This window comes from Propithecus coquereli, unplaced genomic scaffold, assembly GCF_000956105.1.
Source record: "Propithecus coquereli isolate 6110/MARCELLA unplaced genomic scaffold, Pcoq_1.0 Scaffold482, whole genome shotgun sequence".
In the NCBI taxonomy this organism is placed as follows: domain Eukaryota; kingdom Metazoa; phylum Chordata; class Mammalia; order Primates; family Indriidae; genus Propithecus; species Propithecus coquereli.
Window position 1 is genome coordinate 1896651 of NW_012150641.1, and position 18675 is coordinate 1915325.

Sequence of the window (18675 nt, forward strand, 5' to 3'; positions counted from 1 at the left end):
TTCTAAGAGGGCTGAAGACTAGGAGCTGGAGTCTAGGGGCTGGGAGCTTGGGTATGAGGCATCCCCAGGGAACAGGAAGCTGAGACAGGAAGGTGTCCCTGGGAGGGGATAGGGCACCAGGATTCTCCAGAGGTCTAGTGGCTGAGGGCTGGGTCACCATATTCTTTAAGGGAAGAGATATTCCTAAAGCTGTCTGTTTTTCCCAGCTGGGACCAGCATAAGCCAGTTCTTGTTTAATGGAGTAGAGACAAATTCATCTGGGAACACAGAGAGTGGACCAAGACTAGCAAAGAGAGAGGCAGCTTTCTCCCTTTGCTCACCTCCCGGTTTCTTCCTCCCTGCTGCCACCCCTTTTCACAGACTTCCTGCACCCCTCTCCCTACGACCCTCTCGCGCCCCCTGCTGCTCCTTCCCTGGGCAGCAATGGCCAGTCCAAGGACTACAATGACTGAGATAACAAAATTCCATCTCTCCCCTTGCTCCTGATCTCTAGGGACCAGCCACAGAGGCAGGAAGCTGGAGTTCCTAAGGGAGTAGATACTGTGGAAGGAAGTGGGCTCCTGGCTTCCAGAAAGTGGCCCAGATCTGGTACGTATGTGTCTGTGGGTGCTGTTGCTGGGGCCTCAGCCTAAGAAGTGACCGCTTACGCAGGGAAGCCCTCCTTGGGGCCCAGACTAGGTGAAGGCCTCCCAATCTGCGTGCTATCACAACTCTCGGAGTCTCCTGTGTGGTGCTTACAGAGTTTCCAATTATCCACTTAGTAGTTAGCCTTTGATGGGTGCCTGCCTCCCGACAGGACTGTGAGCATCGAGAGGGTAGGAACCAGGTTGGTTTTGCTCATCAGTACAACCCAATGCTTGACACAGTGCCTGGTACATTTCCGGTACACAGTAAATATTTGTTGAGTAAGTGAATGAGTGACTTTCAAAGGAGTTCTTAGGTAGGGCTTTAATGGGAGGTGTCAGTGCCATTGCCTGGGCTCCGAGGACAGCTGTGAGTCCAGATGTCCTGGCTTCTGTTTAGGGCCTGGTCCATGTCCAGCCTCTGGCCTTGTGCCCAAAGGCTGTTCAAGCAAAAGGAGGCAGAAGAGTCCTCTCCTAGAGGGAGGTGACATAGAGGTGGCATTAGAGAACCTCATGGGTGCTTGGATCCAGAAGCTCCTCCCCACTTTTCCACTTCTCCAACCTGAATTTTCTTTTTTTTAATTTTATTTAATTAATTATTTCTTTTTTAACAAAGGGGGAGAATCCAACCTGAGTTTTCAAAAGTACTGCCTCCCACTGCCCCCATATCCTGTGTCTTCTTGTGGCCTTTTCTTCCCTCCCAGAGGCTTCTTTCCTCTTAAAATGTGCCCCTCCCTTTAGCTGTTTACAACAGTGTGCGGGCTGGAACACCAGTCTCTCCCACCTGGTAAAGCCCCCAGGAAGAGTCGCCCTTGAGACTGGGCCCAGAGGTTGAGGATGGGGCCAAGGCCCAAGGAAGGCAGAGCAAGGACTTCTGTCTTCAGCCCCTGGCTCAAGACCACCCTGGACACACCCAGCGTCAGCTGAAGAGGAAGTCCCAAGACCAGGGGCAGATCCAGCCCTGGTCCGGACCCAGGAGACAGCACCACCTTCTGCAGAGCGTGTGGGAGGAAAGAATCAGCAGAACCCATTCCCTGTGGCCCATCCCTCGCTGCCTTAATCGTGCCTCTCAGCTACACCTCCACCTACTGGCCATCCTCACCACTTAAATCCTGCCCCAGTTTTCCAGGCTTAACCTCTGTGAAGCCACACCCACCCCAAATAAATATGCAATCTAAGTAAAAACTGTTTGCTTGCTGTGGGAGGCTTCAAGATATGTCCCTCGCCACACACCCCCACCTGAGCACCACCCTTAATATTATACTATTAAAACTTTGCAGCCCCGTTTTCCCTTGTTGCTGCCAAGCTCCCCTGAACACAGGCAGTGCCCCATCCTTCCCCTTTACTTGATCTTGGAGGTGGAGGCCGAGCCAAGAAGGGTTCTCCGGTGTCCCAAGGGCAAGGAGGTGGCCTGAGCCTGCCACTAGCTCGAGTCCCAGGTCCAGAGAGAAGGCCCAGGGCTCCCTATGAGGCTGGGGAATGTCTAGGGGAAGAAATGATCCTCCTGAGGCCCCAAAGCTGGGCTTTCGGGGAAGGGAGGGGCCAGTGGTGAAGGGAGACCGAGGAACGCAGTGCTGGCCATGGGGAAAAGCAGACTCCAAGGAAGTCTACCTTGGAGACTGAATTCTGCATGAGTTCCTGCAGGGAAGAATATCCCGGGTTGTGACTCCACATCACAGCTTCTGAGGCTAGTGGGGGCAGAGGCTGAGGTCTGGATCTGTTTGCCCAGCCAGGTGCCCTGACGCACACAGCCATCCAGGGCGGGGACCAGCTGGAGGAAGTGGGGGTAGGAAAGATGGAGGTATGTGGACATTAGGGCATTTGTGCCCCAGTCCCCGCCACCTCCCCACCCTCAGTTTATTCCCCTCTGAGACACTAGCATTTGGCCCCCCGGATGCAGCTCTCATCCCATCCCCTCTACTTAAAAGCATGGATTTAGATTCCCATGGCCACCCACCCAGCAGTTCTTTACCACGCCTTGGCCACAGCTCCCCCGCCCTGATGTAGTTACCGGGAAGCGCAGGTTGGAGGAGGGGATGAGCAGTGCCCCCAGGGCAATCTTCAGGATGGGCTGGACTCTGGTGTCCAGGGGCCCAGAGACCTGTCTCAGGTGCAGCACCTCCTTCCCATCCACCCCCAGCAGCACTGAGTCCCCATCCATCTTTAATTCCACCTGCAGGAAGAGGATGAGAAGCAGAATCAGAAGCCCCTGGGGCCTGTCTTTGCCACTTTCCTCTGAGGTGATCCAGCGCTATAGCGGAAAAAACATACGCCTGAATACTCAGCTGGCATCCTCGGCCCACTCAGGGCTTATCATTTATGTAGGGACTGAGCCTCAGCATTCCCACTGGAAAAAAAATGGGGATAAGAAGAGCTCCTTCGTGGGATTTGTGTGGATTAAATGAGATGACAATGGTAAAGGGATGCCCAATAGCTTGGCTTTGTACCTCTTCCTCAGACCCGCCCTGGACACCCCTCACCTTAGGACCAGAGCTAGCTTACCTGGTGCCATCTCCCGTCATCCAGCCGAGGCCCTGCGCCCACTGTAAACTGGGCCCACCGATTGTGCATCTGGATCTCAGGCCTGCCGTCCCGAAGTCCCAGCATGAACCAGTCATCCTTAGGATTGGTATCCCCATAAAAAATCACTCCCTCTGGATCCCAGGTTCGAAACTCAAAGGAGGAGAAGGTTCTGGGAGGACACAGAAGGAAAGACTGTGTATGGGGTGTGCCCTTTGAGGGTCAACGTGGGGTTGCAGGAAGTGGGGAGGTGGCATTCAGGGAGAAAGACGGACAGGAAGACAGGGAAAAGAGAGGAGCTGATGGAGAGAGGGTAGGGTCAGAGAACTGGGTCAAGAAGCAGGGTCAACTCCTACTTGGTGATCTTGGTGAGGTCAAAGGTCATGACAGCCACAGGCTCTTGTCCCAGGCCATTGCCAAGGTGCACAGCAGGAGGGTCCTGGGCCCTCTGTTAGAAAGAGAAAATAAACAAGCTGGAGCAAGGACATGTCAGAAACAGAGGGAGAGGCCCTGCCACAGGGCCGGAGGAGGAGAGAACGAAAGCAGGCAGAGCCAAAGTGTAGCTCGTTTAAACACACACATGAACTAGTGCCCTGTCACACTCCTGCACCTGGGTAGGGAGAGTATGTCTCAGGGGCCGTCCCTGGTGGGTGTGAGGCAGTTGCAGCAGTTGCAGCAGCAGCAGCGTCAGTGGCAGCGGCGGCAGCAGCAGTGGCCGCAGATACCAGGTGGTCAGTGGGCCTCTGCTCTCCATAATCAGCCGCTGTCCACTGTGTGGCTCAGACAACTCTTTGGAGAATGTAGTGAGGGCAGGCAGCCTTGTGCATGGGTGGTGGAGGGTTAAAGGTTGCACCGGGGGAAAAAGGGGGGCAGGAGATGGGGCACTGACCCTGCGGGCCGGGCCCCAATGAGGACAAATGGGGTGAAGTACAGAGTCCCTCCACTACCATCCCCCACTGCTGAGAAAGTTTATGAGCTGGGAGAGGACAGCCCATTTCCCCTCACCTCTTCTAGAGCCTGACTTAGGTGCTCCAAGCCTTCTGCCCACCTGGGGAGGCTGTCTTGCCAGGCCTGAGGTCTAGAACCAGTCCTGTCCTGCTCCCCAAGGAGCATTCTGTCTTAGGGGTAGAGGTGAGACATGGAATCCTAAATATTTAGCTGGCTGACCTTCAGCAAGTCACTTTGTGCTTCAGTGTCCTTGTCTGTAACATGAGGAAAATAACACTTTACGGGTTGCTATGAATGAGGGTTAATTGAGACAACGCAGGCACAGTGCCTGGTATCTGCTGTGAACACCTCCTCCAGTGTCTTCCCAGGCCTCTGAGGTTTGTCTCACAAGAAGGTATTGTCTCTGTGCATAATTTAGTGGCTACTAAGTGGACCCGCCCCTCACTCCCAATTATCTTCCCCTATCCATTTATTACAGGACCTAACAGTCTAGCAGTAGAAATTCATCGCCCTCTCCCTGACCCATTGAAAAATGTAAATACCCTTGAAAGAACTAACACTTTCAGCCACTCAAGAGCTGTAGGAAACAGCTGTAACACCTGGGGGTCTTGGGGCTCACCCAGGGTCTGGGTAGGTGAGTGAGAGTGAGGCTAAGGCGGATAATGCATACTTCACTTCAATTCAAGAAGCACGGGGTCGGGGGAAGCTTTTCAGCCGATGGAAGATGAGACTTCCAAACAACAGCAAAGAAGCCTCCGCACTCCAACTTTGACCCCTGCCCAGGAGCCGGGTCACAGGACTGGGGCGTTAGGGGCGGGGCCCGGGCGGGGCTGCTCCTACTCTGCAAGCTGATTGGCTAGCGGGTGTGCGCCCGCAGCGGCGGAATTTAGGGGCTTACCCCGGCGGTGAGGACCGCCCACCCGGCCCCTCTCTCCGCCCCGCAAGCGCCGCTTGCCAGCCCCGGCGCCCCCGCCGCCCGGCTCGCCCAGGCTATTCGGGATCCAAGTTCGTAGGCCCTTTAAAGGGCCCCAGCTGCCGTTTGCAGAGTCCCGGGACTTTGATCCCAGACGGTGGGGAGAGGGATGGCTTCTTTGCGAATCCGAGAGGCCAAGGAGGGAGACTGTGCAGATATCCTACGGCTGGTTCGGGTGAGGGCTGCGGGTGGGACACTGGGGGGTCAGAGCGGCGCGGGCTGAGCTGGGGAGTAGGAGATGCGGGCAGGGGGAGGGGCGCGCCTTGGGACTCTGCTCGGGGAGCAGCGGGGTCCTCCTGCCCTAATCTAGCCTCTGTCCCCACGCCGTAGGAACTAGCTGAGTACGAGAAACTTTCGGATCAGGTGACGATCAGTGAAGAAGGTGGGAGCTCTGCACTCGGGGCCTGACTGAGGCTGGGGAGGAAGTGAGGGGTGGATTCCCCAGGCGGCAGCTCAAGGATGGGCTTACATCCAGGTCCTCTTTTTCTTTGTCACAACTCCAATCTTTGCAGCCCTGAGAGCAGATGGCTTTGGAGAGAATCCTTTCTATCACTGTTTGGTAGCAGAGATTCTTCCAGCCCCCGGGGAGCTACAGGGTAAGAGCACCTGGACCTCAGAAGTCCACCTGTCCAGTCGGTCTCAGAGGTCTCCCTGCAGGCTCCCACAGGCCATACCCCTCTTTTCTCTCTCTCAGGTCCCCGTGTGGTGGGCTATGGGCTATACTACTTCATCTACAGTACATGGAAGGGACGCAGCATTTATCTGGAAGACATCTATGTGACACCAGAATATCGGGGTACTGGGCAGAGGCTGAGGCTGGGGTCGGAGCAAAGCAACCCACAGACCCTACCACCATCCTCTGCCCCCCAATCCCAGCCTGTGGCCTTTTCTGATCTCCAACTCAATCACTCTTTTTGTCTCTTTCTCCCTACAACAGGTCAGGGAATTGGTTCGAAAATAATCAAAAGGGTGGCTGAGGTGAGGAGAGGGGTGGGGGCTAGAAGCTAGGCCCTAAAGAAGCAAGGGTTTATGGGGGAACCCAGGTTGGTGAGGTGAGAAAGCCTTTTTTTTTTTTTGACCTCAGAAAAGTAAATGATGTCTTCTCCCACAGGTAGCCCTGGATAAGGGCTGCTCCCAGTTCCGCCTGGCAGTCCTGGATTGGAACAAGAGGGCCATGGACTTGTACAAGGCCCTAGGAGCCCAAGATCTGACTGAAGCTGAGGGCTGGCACTCCTTCCGCTTTGAAGGAGAGGCGATGAGGGAGATGGCAGGAAGATGATACCATGCCATGGGGCTCTCTCCCTACTTGAGTTTCTCCTTCCCCACCAGCTCAAGCAATCCCCAGTGACTAACTCCACAGACAATGGCACCCAGGCCTCCCTGGAGGAAGGAGCGTTGGGGATACCTATCCTGAAGTGTGGAAAGAGCAGAATTGTGAGAGCAGCCCTTCCTCTTTGTTGAAGGTGAAAAAATAAATAAGTATTACTATGTCCTGATGTGGTGTTGGGTAGAGGAGTTGATGAGGTGCGATAAGCTTCAGCCACTTCAATACCCTTCCTGAGTGTTCTGGTCAGTGAATGTTTTCCTTGGGGGTAAGCGGGGGCCCGAGTTGACTTTAAGCCTCAATGGGCCAGGTCTTGGCTGTGGCCTGTGGCAGATGGAGTAAAAAAGAGCAAGGAGCAAGCTTGGTACATCAAGCTTGTTGGTCACATTTGGGACCCCGACAAAGGCCTCAAATGTCTGGACTGAGGTGTGCCACATCCAAGACTTAGGCAGGCCCACAACTGAGCAGAGAGAACAGGCTGCCACCTGGTGTTGACATTTCAAGGGGCACTGGGAAGGACCATTTGCCCCAACTTTAAGATATCAGGATGGGTGTGGTGGCTCTAATTCCAGCACTTTAGGAGGCCCAAGGGGGGAGACTCACTTGGGGCCAGGAGTTGGAGGTTCCAATGAGCTATGGAGTGTGCCACTGCACTCTAACCTGGGCGACAGAGTGAGACCCTGTCTCTAAAAAACAAACAAACGGAAAAAGAAAAAACAAAACAAATCAGCTCAGCCAGCTAGTGCTTTTTATTTTTCAAAAGTCACAAAATCTTTATTTTCAGTCTAGCATGCCTTAAAAATAGTGAAGTTCCGGCTGGGCGCGGAACTAGCACTCTAGGAGGCCGAGGCGGGTGGATTGTTTGAGCTCAGGAGTTCGAAACCAGCCTGAGCAAGAGCGAGACACCGTCTCTACTAAAAATAGAAATTAATCGGACAACTAAAAATACATATAAAAAAATTAGCCGGGCATGGTGGCGCATGCCTGTAGTCCCAGCTACTCGGGAGGCTGAGGCAGAAGGATCGCTTGAGCCCAGGAGTTTGAGGTTGCTGTGAGCTAGGCTGATGCCACGGCACTCACTCTAGCCCGGGCAAAAGAGTGAGACTCTGTCTCAAAAAAAAAAAAAATAGTGAAGTTCAGCAAAACCAAAGAAAATCTTTAGGACCATGGGCACAAGGAGAGAAACAGGCTCATTTCCCACTTTTATAATATTTTATTACACATGTACTGCACATTTGTTGTAGGAGAATTGGAATGCACACATAAAATAAAAATAGAAGAGCCAGGCATAGTGGCACCTGTCTGTAATCCCAGCTACTCAGGGATTACTTGAGGTGGGAGGATCAGTTGAGCCCAGAAGTTCAAGACAAGCCTGAGCAACATAGCAAAACCCTATCTCAAAATTAGAAAAAAAATAGACCTTACTTACATAGTCACTATTAACCCTCTGGTATTGATTCTTCAGATTTAAAAATATATATATATGTATGGGTGGTGGCTCACATCTGTAATCCTAGCACTCTGGGAGGCTGAGGTGGGAGGATCACTTGAGCTCAGGAGTTCCAGACCAGCCTGAGCAAGAGCAAGACCCCATCTCTACTAAAAATGGAAAAACTAGCTGGGCGCTGTGGCTCGTACCTGTAGTCCCAGCTACTTGGGAGGCGGAGGCAGGAGGATCACTTGAACCCAGGAGTTTGAGGTTGCTGTGAGCTAGGCTGACGCCACCGCACTCTACTCAGAGCAACAAAGTGAGACTCTGTCTCAAAAAAAAAATATATATATATATGTGTGTGTGTACATATGTGTGCGTATATATGTATTTTAAGCCCGAGGTCTGTCAGGAGATATATATAATTAGTTAAGTGAGTAGGGATTTATGGAATCACACTCTTTTGTAACCTGTTTTTTCATTTAACCATATCAGAAACATCTTCCTTTATTGTTAAACATACGTCTATCGTCAGGTTTTTTTTGAATTATCTCTCCCCAGTATTGGGCAATATCATCACTTTTGATGGCAGCATATTGTTCCTTTTGTGGATGAACCATTGGTTAAATGGTCATATCAGCAGGAAGAAAATTCAGACACTGAAAGGGGATGGGCAGGTAACGTAAATGTGTAAGTTGCAGGAAACAGGATCTATGGAAGTTTAGAAAAATGAAGACCAGGCTGGTCCGAGTGCAATGGTGTTTTTTTGTTTGTTTGTTTCTTTTGAGACGGAGTTTCATGCTGTCACGGGGCTAGAGTGCCGTGGCATCAGCCTAGCTCGCAGCAATCTCAAACTCCCCGGGCTCAAGCAATTCTCCTACCTCAGCCAAGTGCAGTGGTGTTTACAACTAATTGATCACAACCAGTTACAGAGTCCTTTGTTCCTTCTCCACTCCCACTGCTTCACTTGACCAGCCTTAAAAAAAAAATTGAAAATTGAACACCCATCCTAAAATTCAAATAAAAAAGTACTATTCAGCCAAACAGAATACTCTAGAGGCCCAAATTCTTCTGGATGCCAGTTTCTGGCCCTTGACAGCAATTTCCTGCAGCTAAGGAACAATCTTCAGGACAATCTTGATTAAGCAGTAATGAAGCTGGTCAGCCCCTTTTCCAGAAAGAAGCCAGGAGAATCCAGTTTCATGTTCTTGGCTCATGTCAATGTGGGAGGGATTACTGTCTTTTAAACATTAACAATCTATCTAGTGATGAGGCTTTTTAAACTTAAAATTTAATGCAGAGTATACTATTATTATTTTTTTTTTTTTTGAGACAGAGTCTCGCTCTGTTGCTAGAATGCCGTGGCCTCAGGCTAGCTCACAGCAACCTCAAACTCCTGGGCTCAAGCGATCCTTCTGCCTCAGCCTCCTGAATAGCTAGGACTACAGGCATGCACCACCATGCCTGGCTAATTTTTTGTATATATATTTTTAGTTGTCCAGCTAATTTCTGTCTATTTTTTTTTAGTAGAGACGGGGTCTTACTCTTGTTCAAGCTGGTCTCAAACTCCTGACCTCGAGAGATCCTCCCACCTCGGCCTCCCAGAGTGCTAGGATTATAGGCATGAGCCACCGCGCCCAGCCACTATTATTATTTTATTGAGACAGGGTCTCACTCTGTTACCCAGGATAGAATGCAGTGCATAGCTCACAGCAACGTCAAACTTGTGGGCTCAAGCGATCTTCCTGCCTCATCCTCCTGAGTAGCTGGGACTACAGGCACGCGCCACCACACCTGGCTATTTTTTTTAAAGTTTCTGTAGAGACGGAGTCTCACTATGCTGCTCAGGCTGGTACATAGCTAGTCTCGAACTCCTGGGCTTAAGTGATCCTTCTACCTTGGCCTTCCAAAGTACCACGATTACAGGTACGAGCCAGTGCTCTCAGCCAGAGTTTACTCTCTTTATGTTTTTCCCCTCACCTTGACCCTAGATCTTACTAACATCCACAGGATATCTTTGCACTCCAGAGTCACTCCATTTTCATGGCCACCCATGAATCTATCCACATCCTTGGGCTCTGGGCCACTCTTCTTCTTCTTTTTTTTTTTTTAAGAGGCAAGTTCTCACTCTGTCTCCCAGGCTGGAGAGTGCAGTGGCGCGATTATAGCTCACTTTTGCCTCCTGGGCTTTAGCAATCCACCCGCTTTGGCCTTCCAAAGCACTGGGATTATAGGTCTGAGCCACTGCACCGGCCTTCATTAGCCTTCTACAAGGTGATCCTATCAGGTGTTGGGGCTGGTTGGAATGGGGCGATAAGGGCCTGGGTTCCAGCCATTCCAGAGAGAACAAAGGTTTAGGGTGAGGGCTTTTTAAGGGGAGAATAATAAAAGCTTAATTCAAATATCTTAAGTCAGCCGGCCGGGCGCGGTGGCTCACGCCTGTAATCCTAGCTCTCTGGGAGGCCAAGGCGGGTGGATTGTTTGAGCTCAGGAGTTCGAAACCAGCCTGAGCAAGAGCGAGACCTGGTCTCTACTAAAAATAGAAATTAATTGGACAACTAAAAATATATAGAGAAATTAGCCGGGCATGGTGGCGCATGCCTGTAGTCCCAGCTACTCGGTAGGCTGAGGCAGAAGGATTGCTTGAGCCCAGGAGTTTGAGGTTGCTGTGAGCTAGACTGACGCCACGGCACTCACTCTAGCCCGGGCAAAAGAGTGAGACTCTGTCGCAAAAAAAAAAAAAAAAAAATCTTAAGTCTGTGCACATCTCTATTCCCACTTCCAATGTTACCTCTCTGAAAATTGACATAGACTCCTAACTGGTCTCTTAGCCTCCTTTTGTATCCTATCCTCCAAGTTCCATGGGTTTACTATTTTTTTTTCATAGATACACTATATTATTTAAAGAGTCAAATATAACAGTTCTGTAAGGCTTCTATAAAAAAATTAGTCTCCCAACTGCCCTCACTCTTCATAGGCAGTCACTCAATTGAGTTTTTAAATTATTTTGTTTTGTATTCACCTTGTATTTCAAAATCAGACTATGCAAATATTGCTACTTCTTAATGTTGCTTGTTTAGGCATTAGCTATTGACATCCTGCTGTTGAAGATGAGAAAGTAGCTTTCTGGCGTTATAGCTCTTTTAGAATTTGTCTAGCAGGTTTTCTGGTCCTCACTGGAAGACCCAAATTAAAAAAATCAAAAAAAAAAAAAAAGCTAGCTTTCTTTTGCAACTGCCCCCCATCACCCCACCGCGACTTCCCATCTCCCATCTTTCTAATACTATTGTAATACTAACACTATTATATCATGAGTCTTGTTGGATCTCTGTTCAGTGTTTACATTATTGCAATTATGCAAGTATTCTACACAGTTGAGTCATGTGGATAGTTATAGTTGTTTCTTTCCTGCACCTTTTTGTTTTTCCTGGAATTAATACTTGCCTTGTCTTCTTCGTTTGCTTAGGTTTCTATGTACTCTTTTGGTTAATCTATTTTAAGGATATACAAACACTTAAAGAATTGGTTTTATCTCATTTTGAAGAACTTTCTCACGGGGTCTTTAGAATTGTTCCAGTCTAAGGCTGGACTATTGGGATCTCCCTTACACCTTCATTTTGGGGACTCCCTTTGCCTCTTTCTTGTGTTGATAGCCTGTTTCCTGGAACCTATGTCTCCTCTTTTTCAGTTTACTCCGTTACATTGATGGAGCTTCTTGAGAAAAAGGGTGCCTTGTTGGGACCTTAAAAGTCTGAAAATGGGCCGGGCGCGGTGGCTCACGCCTGTAATCCTAGCTCTTTGGGAGGCTGAGGCGGGTGGATTGTTTGAGCTCAGGAGTTCGAAACCAGCCTGAGCAAGAGCGAGACCCCGTCTCTACTAAAAATAGAAAGAAATTAATCAGACAACTAAAAATATATTGAAAAAAATTAGCTGGGCATGGTGGCGCATGCCTGTAGTCCCAGCTACTCGGGAGGCTGAGGCAGAAGGATTGCTTGAGCCCAGTAGTTTGAGGTTGCTGTGAGCTAGGCTGACCCCATGGCACTCTAGCCCGGGCAACACAGTGAGACGCTGTCTCAAAAAAAAAAAAAAAGAACAATGAACCATTGTCTCCTTAGGTTCCCCTCTATACCTATTCCTCATTTCTATTTCTTCTTCCTTCTCCTCCTCCTTCCTTTTTTTTTTCTTTCTATTCACTCTAACGTTAAAGGCTCACAAGTTTCGTTTTGGAGACAGAGTCTCACTCTGCCACCTAGGCTGGAGTGCAGTGGTGCCTGGGCCTCCCAAAGTGTTAGGATTACAGACAGGCATGAGCCACGCTGCCCGGCCTCTATCACATCTTCGACCGAACTCCATGCATTTATGTTTGTCTGCGCCTTCTCCAGTATATTATAAATTCATAGAGATCAGGGAATATGTCTTGTCTTTGTATCTCTAGTACTTAGCGCAGTGTGTGGGGGCTAAATAAATATTTGCGAAATGATTAAATGCACAAGATCCTAATTTCTACACTTTTTTAGTCACTTCTACCTAAACCTTACTTATCTTAGTTCAAGAATCTTAAGTTTTTCCTGGAGAACATTTCGTAGATAAAAGGAAGGGAAAAAAAAAGAATCGGAAGTTTTCCCGCTAATACCCTTACTGCATGACAATTTTCGTCAGCATTTAGATATCGAATCTTGTGCCAATCTAAGTTGCATCTGCTTTTCGGTATTGCGCTGAAATTATTCTTTAACCTTGCATTATACCAGAATCTCCTCAAGGAAAGAACCTTTGACTCTCAAATCTCCTACAGCAGAGTTACAGATGCTTAAAACAGAATCCATACATGCGCGCGGAGAGTAAAGCTCAGCGCATGCGCACCGGTTTCGACTCCTCCTCTTTTTTTCCTTTGGAGCTTGCGCACCAAGAAAGACAAAGGTGGGGATAGTGACCAAGCAGTCGTTCAGGCGCATGCCCATCCCTACCTCGTCCGAGCCCGGCGGGGCTCGCAGCGGCGGAGTGGGTGTGGTCTGACCAGGCGCGGCAGAAAGCCAATCCGGCCGAGAGAGCACGGCCCCTATCTCCCCACGATTGGTCAGCTTTCAGTGTTGTGGGGCGGGGAATGGAAGAGGTGGGGCGGTGGAGTGGTGGGGTGGCGAAGAAAGAGGGCTAATCTTGTTCTGCGCGTGTGCAAGAAAGCGACCAGGAGGGGGCGTGAGAGAGTGAAAGGGAATGTGGAAGCCCTGATGCGCTGGCGAGCGCGAGCTGGGTCGCCAGCCTTGACGCCTGCGCCGTGGCCTTCGGGGCCCCGCGCGCGGCGGGCGGGTGCCCGGCGCGCCTGCGCAGTAGGCGGCGGCGGCAGGGGGAGGTGGAGGCTGTAGAGCGGCAGCGGCAGCAGCGGGTCCCGGGACTGAGGCAGCAGCGGGGGCGGCGGCGGGCGGAAGCTGAGGTGACGAAGGCAGCGGCGGCGGCGGCCGTTTTCCTCACGGTGGCGGAGACCAAGGCGGCGGCGGCGGCGGACGGGGAGCGGCCCGGCCCCGGCCCCCTGCTCGTTGGCTGTGGCAGGGCCGCCGTGGGGCCGGCCCGGCTCCCGCCCCCTGCGGCTCCCCCTCCGGCTCCTCCTCCGGGGAGACGCCGGGGGCCTGGCCCGGCCCGCACTCAGACTGCTGCTGCAGCCGCCGCCGGGGGAGTCGGAGGTGGTGGCGGCGCCATGGGCGGCCTGGCCTCTGGGGGGGATGTGGAGCCAGGATTGCCCGTCGAGGTGCGCGGCTCCAACGGGGCCTTCTACAAGGTGAGGCGGCGCGCCGACCGGGGACACCCGTCTTTAGCCTCCTCCCCCCGCTGGAGCAGGGAAGAGTGGGGCGGGATCGAGCTTCTAGAGCTAAGTCCTGACCCTTAGAACCTTAGACTCACGCTCCCATCCGCAGCCCTCCCGGGGAGACCGCTGGGAGCTAACCCTCTTCCTCTTATTTTTGATCCCTCTATTACACCTGCTTTTACTCCTATTTCAGAGAGAATGAACTTCAGGGTATTGTTGTGCCTGGATCGGCGCTCCCTGCCCCCCAGGAGAGACCCCTTTACCCAGCTTCTAATTGACTTTTTCTGTTTCCTAGTGGAAGACATACCTTAGACCTTAATCATAATCTTCCCCACAGTCCAAGCACATGGAGAATTCTTTCTTCATCCACTTGACCCCCTTGGGAAGGCCGTCTGTCCCATATTAGATCCTTTCATCTTCCTGCGAGAGGCCTCTGCCTACTGCTCTGGAACACTCATCCCACTTTCATCTTACATTCCTTGTTCCCAACCCAAGGAGAAACTGTCAAAATCCATTTATGACATTTGGCATCTTTGACCTCAGGAAATCTGGATTGTATCATTCAAGTTGCCTCCCAGCCAGCCATAAGGTGGCATCTTTTCAGGAGCCTCTCACCCCACCACCTCTTTATTCCAAGGCCTACTGGTCTACCATTCTTCTACCTAGGGATGGATTCTAATTTGTTATCTTACTTTGACCTCAGATACATTTAGATCATCTTGAGGAGTGTAAGCTTCATATTCATGAGTTTGGAAAGGGAACCTCATGAGAATTCCTTCTGTTTATCTTCCTCAGGATTTTCACTTCTAGAAGACTTTTGGCTAACTCTCCCAGTTTGGGGATCTGGCAGCCTATTTTGGAGGAAGAGAATTATCTTTCAAAGACCCTTGCTTATTTCAGCTTCCCCTTTGCCTAAGATTTGGTTCCTTACAACTCCTTTTACTACCACCTTTTTCTATTCTGAATCCATTTTCTAGGACATTTTTTCCCATTTAGATTAAGCCAGAGAGAGACCTTTCTTGCCTCCCAAGAGTTTTTCTTTGTGTGACTGTTGCTATTCCAAACCTCTTTTGGACTTTATGCTTGGAATTGTGCCAGAGACTCTCCTGATTTCTGTCTCATTCTTTGATTTCTCCCTGAGGAGAGAGAGAAGAGAGATGTTCTCATAATGTCACTTGTGGGAAGAACCCCATTTCTTTCAGTTCTCCTCAGGCCTTTTCCCTGTAATAGACCTCTCCACCTTCTCATGCCCTTGGAAATGACTTTCTCTGACTTCTTCACTGTGGAGTCATTTTACTATAACTGCAAAGGGTCTTGTGTTTGCCCTTGGATGGTTTCTGCCCCTACTTCAATTGATAAGTTCTCTGTAGTCATTTTTTACTCACTCCGAATGCTTATCCATTTTTGCCTTACTTCCCTCACCAGGTTTCTTTATGTCTAGTGCCTGTGGGTACTCAAATCTATCTATCTTAACTTATCCTCTCAATTCAAGTCTTTACCTTTTTATCTTACTCTTTCTGTATTCCTGTGTAATCCTCAGAAACCACCTTATTCCATGGTCTAGCTGAAGGAAACTTCCAGCTGATCTCTTTTGTCATTTTCTGCATACTTTCCTAACTCTTGGGACTTTTTCTTCTAGCCTGCCTCCATAGCATTTCTGTTTTCTTTGGCAAACAGTCTCTAATTCCTTTCTGGTTCTGATAGAGCACATTTGTCTTTTATATCCTTTCTCCCAAACTTGCATTACCTTTGTTGAAATGCCCTTCCCTCATAAGATGTTAGCCTTATTTTCCCCAGTATCTTGTCCTTCATCTGGATCCTTCCCAGCCCCAAATTCTGGCTTCCAAGAAAAGTGATTCTTAAATTGAGTCCTAGATCAAGATAACGTTGTAGGAAGCATGAGAGCCATGCACAATTGGGAAAGATTGGTATCCAGTTCAAATTAACTGTATGAGATGACTGGGAAGGGATATATTTCCTGTTCCACATATAAGTGTCCAGCAGAAAGTCTCTCTGAATCTTTTCCTTTTCTTCTGTGGGTTATGGCAATGATAGAATTGAATGAATGGGGAACAGGGTACTCTGATTCAGAGAGTAGAGTTTGGAGTAAGCTGAAAGCCAGGTAATGTGGATTTATGTTCTGGCCACTTCAACATTTTCTGCTCCATGCCTGAATTAAAAACAACAAATTCCTAAATTCATACTAATCTTTCTTCAGCTTTCAGTGCCATATAGATATTTATTCATTCTGATCTTGCTACTGATTTAATATTCATGACTCAGCAAACTTTGGTGTGGGTCAGGGAATGTTTACATTGCTTCTAGAACTATAAATTTGGGAAAGTTCCTTTCTCCTCTCTGAGAATTGGGCCCTGTTGCTGGTTCTCTTACAGGATAGAACTGCAAATGTCAGGTCTGAGATCTAAGTTATTCTGGTCTCGAACTCCTGACCTCTAGTGATCCTCTCACCTCGGCCTCCCGAAGTGCTAGGATTACAGGTGTGAGCCAATACATCCGGCCTAAGATCTAAGTTATTCTGTACCTAGCCGTCCAACCCTTCCTTTTTTGTCAGAACTTAGTGTGTTTTATTCTTTAAGCTGTACTCTCCCAAATGAAATATTTATTTACCTTCCAGGGCACAGTCATTCTACTCTCCAGACCTTGCCTGGATTTCCTTATTCCCATTCCTTTCCTAATGAACGTGGCATCCTCATCTTCAAGACATGGTTTTTACTCAGACTCTTCCTGCTTTTCTCCTAGCACTCTATTCTTTCTTTTGAGAGCCCAGGACTAGAAGATGGAGTGAAGGTGGGAACTGATTTCTTATCTTCTAATTTGAGGAAACAGAAGTACCTAGGAACCTAGGGCTCTATCTTCTGTAGGCCTGATGGAAGTCTCCAGAGCCAAAGCCAGAATGTGCTATGGCCACTGAATCAAGTCATCTTCTGGATCTAGGTGGCTTTCTTTTTATTTTTTCTTTCCTTATTCAAAATTTAAGTGGCTAGAGGAATCTAGGTGGCTTTCTAACAGGTTCCACTCACCTGCTCTTGCCCTCACCTGTTTATTTTCCCCATGAGCATAGACTGAGCAGAACTTGGAGCTCACTTTCCGTCACTGGTATCTTTAGAGGAAAAAAACTAGTATCTGGGCCGAATGGGCAGAATTAAGGAGCAGGATTGGAATACGAAGTTGGGGAAAGAGCTTGTTTTGGGGAATAATTGAAGGAAAAAATACCCTTAAGGTATAAGGGCAAGTGACATTTGGTCGAACTGTTCAGTGATGTGAGGGGTGACTCCATTCTGAGCTTTACATTTCTGCCTTGGAAATCATAGTCGCTGGAAAAACCAGGGTAATATTGCTACTCACCCTGAGGGCCAACCCCAGCATGGTGGAGGAGAATTGGATTAGAGCCATAGGCGTAGCCTTTGTGAATTAGGTAAGTGATTCTCATCCCCATCTCTCTCTTTTCCACTTCCTTCTGTCACATCCCTAAAATGTTTTGAGAATAGATAATTCTGTCTTGATAAACTTCTTCTAAGGCTTGAAGATAGATATTTTGGATAAAGAATTGGATAAAGTCAGATGAAGAGGCTGGTTAAAATGTTTCTAGAAATGCAGATAGACCCTTATAAAGAGGAAAAGAAAAGGGAAGGGATAAAATATTAAGTGGTTGCGGGAGGAGGATGGAGCCTACTTGAGCAGGAGCTAAGGGAAGAACCCAAAAGGGAAGAGGGATTCAGACAACTAATGGGGAGTAAAAGTGCCTTAGAAAACTTGAGTGGAAATTAATAGGAGTAGATACTGAATCTGAATGAAGAGTGGAAAAAACATTTTTGGGAAAGAGAATGTTAGCGAAAGATAAAGCATGGGTAAGAAAGAGGCCAAGGAGGTACCAGGAGTACTAATGCCTTGGGCAGTAGTGAGGCTCTAAGAAAGAACTGGGGCTCCATAACAAGACCCTATCCCTAAAGGAGAGAAAAATGGCTTCTATCAAAAGTGAAATTGAGGTTTAGATTTTCCCACCAGAAGGAAATAGCAATATAGTAAGTGTTTGTGATTGACCAATTCTGTGAGGTAGGAGCTGTGCATTCTCCAGGGTATTTTTCCTTAAGTTATTCTCCAAAACAAGCTCTTTCCCCAACTTCATATTTCAATCCTGTCTCTGCTCCTTAATTCTGCCCATTCGCCCCAGATACTAGTGTTTTCTCTCCTAAGCTCAGCCTTTGTCCCTAGCTGCAAAGCTCAGGAATAGTTCTTATGTGTTAGCCTTTTGAAACCTCTGCTTTTTTTTCTTATTGTACAGTTTGTTAAGTTTGGACACGTGTATATAACTGTGAAACTATCACCACAATCAAGTAATGAACATTTCTATCACTCCCAAAAGTCTTCCGCTAATCACTGGTTTGCTGTCATTATACATTAATTCATTAATTTGCACTTCCTGATTTTTGACAAGAGTGAAAAGGCAGTTCAGAGAAAGGATAGTCTTTTACAACTGGTACTAAAACAACTAGATGTCCATAGGTAAAAAATGAACTTGGATCAATACCCCATATGTAAAATTTAACTCAAAATGGATCACAGACCTAAATGTAAAACAAAAACCTATAAAACTTGTAGAAGAAGACATAGGAGGAAACCTTTGTAGCCTTGGATTAGGCAAAGATTTCTTAGATATGAAACCAAAAGCACAGTCTATGAAAGAATAAATTCATAAGTTGTACTGTATCAAAATCTGAAATCTCTAGTTGTGAGTGTGTGAAAAATAGGGAGAGAAGGTAGAAAACTTGGGACCATAGGGTTAAACACATAGCTTTGGCCTCCTTAGTGAGGACATAGAAAACAGGATTTGGATTGACCATTCAGTCATCCCCATTCCTCTCTTGTCATGATCTCAAGATTGGGGTCTTGGCCAGGTGCGGTGGCTCACGCCTGTAATCCTAGCACTCTGGGAGGCCGAGGCTGGTGGATCGCTCAAGGTCAGGAGTTCGAGACCTGTCTGAGCAAGAGCGAGACCCCGTCTCTACTAAAAAATAGAAAGAAATGATCTGGACAACTAAA

At 48.6% G+C, this 18675-nt stretch overlaps 3 protein-coding genes across 4 annotated transcripts in view; 2 read left to right on the top strand and 1 right to left on the bottom strand.

Moving 5' to 3' along the window:
• Positions 1 to 920: 920 nt before the first annotated feature.
• On the bottom strand, positions 921 to 3955 carry SHBG (sex hormone-binding globulin). 2 transcript variants are annotated; one of them, XM_012655618.1, is made up of 8 exons: positions 3754 to 3955; positions 3500 to 3591; positions 3126 to 3315; positions 2635 to 2796; positions 2235 to 2394; positions 1970 to 2106; positions 1408 to 1615; positions 921 to 1097 (listed from the first exon to the last, which is right to left on the bottom strand). In XM_012655618.1, exons 1-8 carry the CDS (start codon positions 3895 to 3897, stop codon positions 949 to 951), a joined length of 1242 nt encoding a protein of 413 aa, XP_012511072.1. In that variant the 5' UTR covers positions 3898 to 3955; the 3' UTR covers positions 921 to 948. The 2 variants fall into 2 exon arrangements, with proteins under 2 accessions (XP_012511072.1, XP_012511073.1); XM_012655619.1 differs by lacking the exons at positions 3500 to 3591; positions 3754 to 3955 and having other exon boundaries at positions 930 to 1097; positions 2635 to 2742; positions 3164 to 3262.
• A 1094-nt stretch (positions 3956 to 5049) lies between these two features.
• Positions 5050 to 6557, top strand: SAT2 (spermidine/spermine N1-acetyltransferase family member 2). Its single transcript, XM_012655620.1, has 6 exons — positions 5050 to 5239; positions 5395 to 5446; positions 5577 to 5660; positions 5759 to 5860; positions 6002 to 6042; positions 6176 to 6557. The coding sequence occupies exons 1-6, from the start codon at positions 5174 to 5176 to the stop codon at positions 6341 to 6343; spliced, it is 513 nt and encodes a 170-aa protein (XP_012511074.1). The 5' UTR covers positions 5050 to 5173; the 3' UTR covers positions 6344 to 6557.
• A 6587-nt stretch (positions 6558 to 13144) lies between these two features.
• FXR2 (fragile X mental retardation, autosomal homolog 2) overlaps positions 13145 to 18675 on the top strand; it is a 15749-nt gene continuing 10218 nt past the window's right edge. The window contains exon 1 of the mRNA XM_012655621.1: positions 13145 to 13587. Within this exon, the coding sequence (XP_012511075.1) occupies positions 13507 to 13587 (81 nt within the window). The 5' untranslated portion in view covers positions 13145 to 13506. The remainder of the gene's footprint in view (positions 13588 to 18675) is intronic.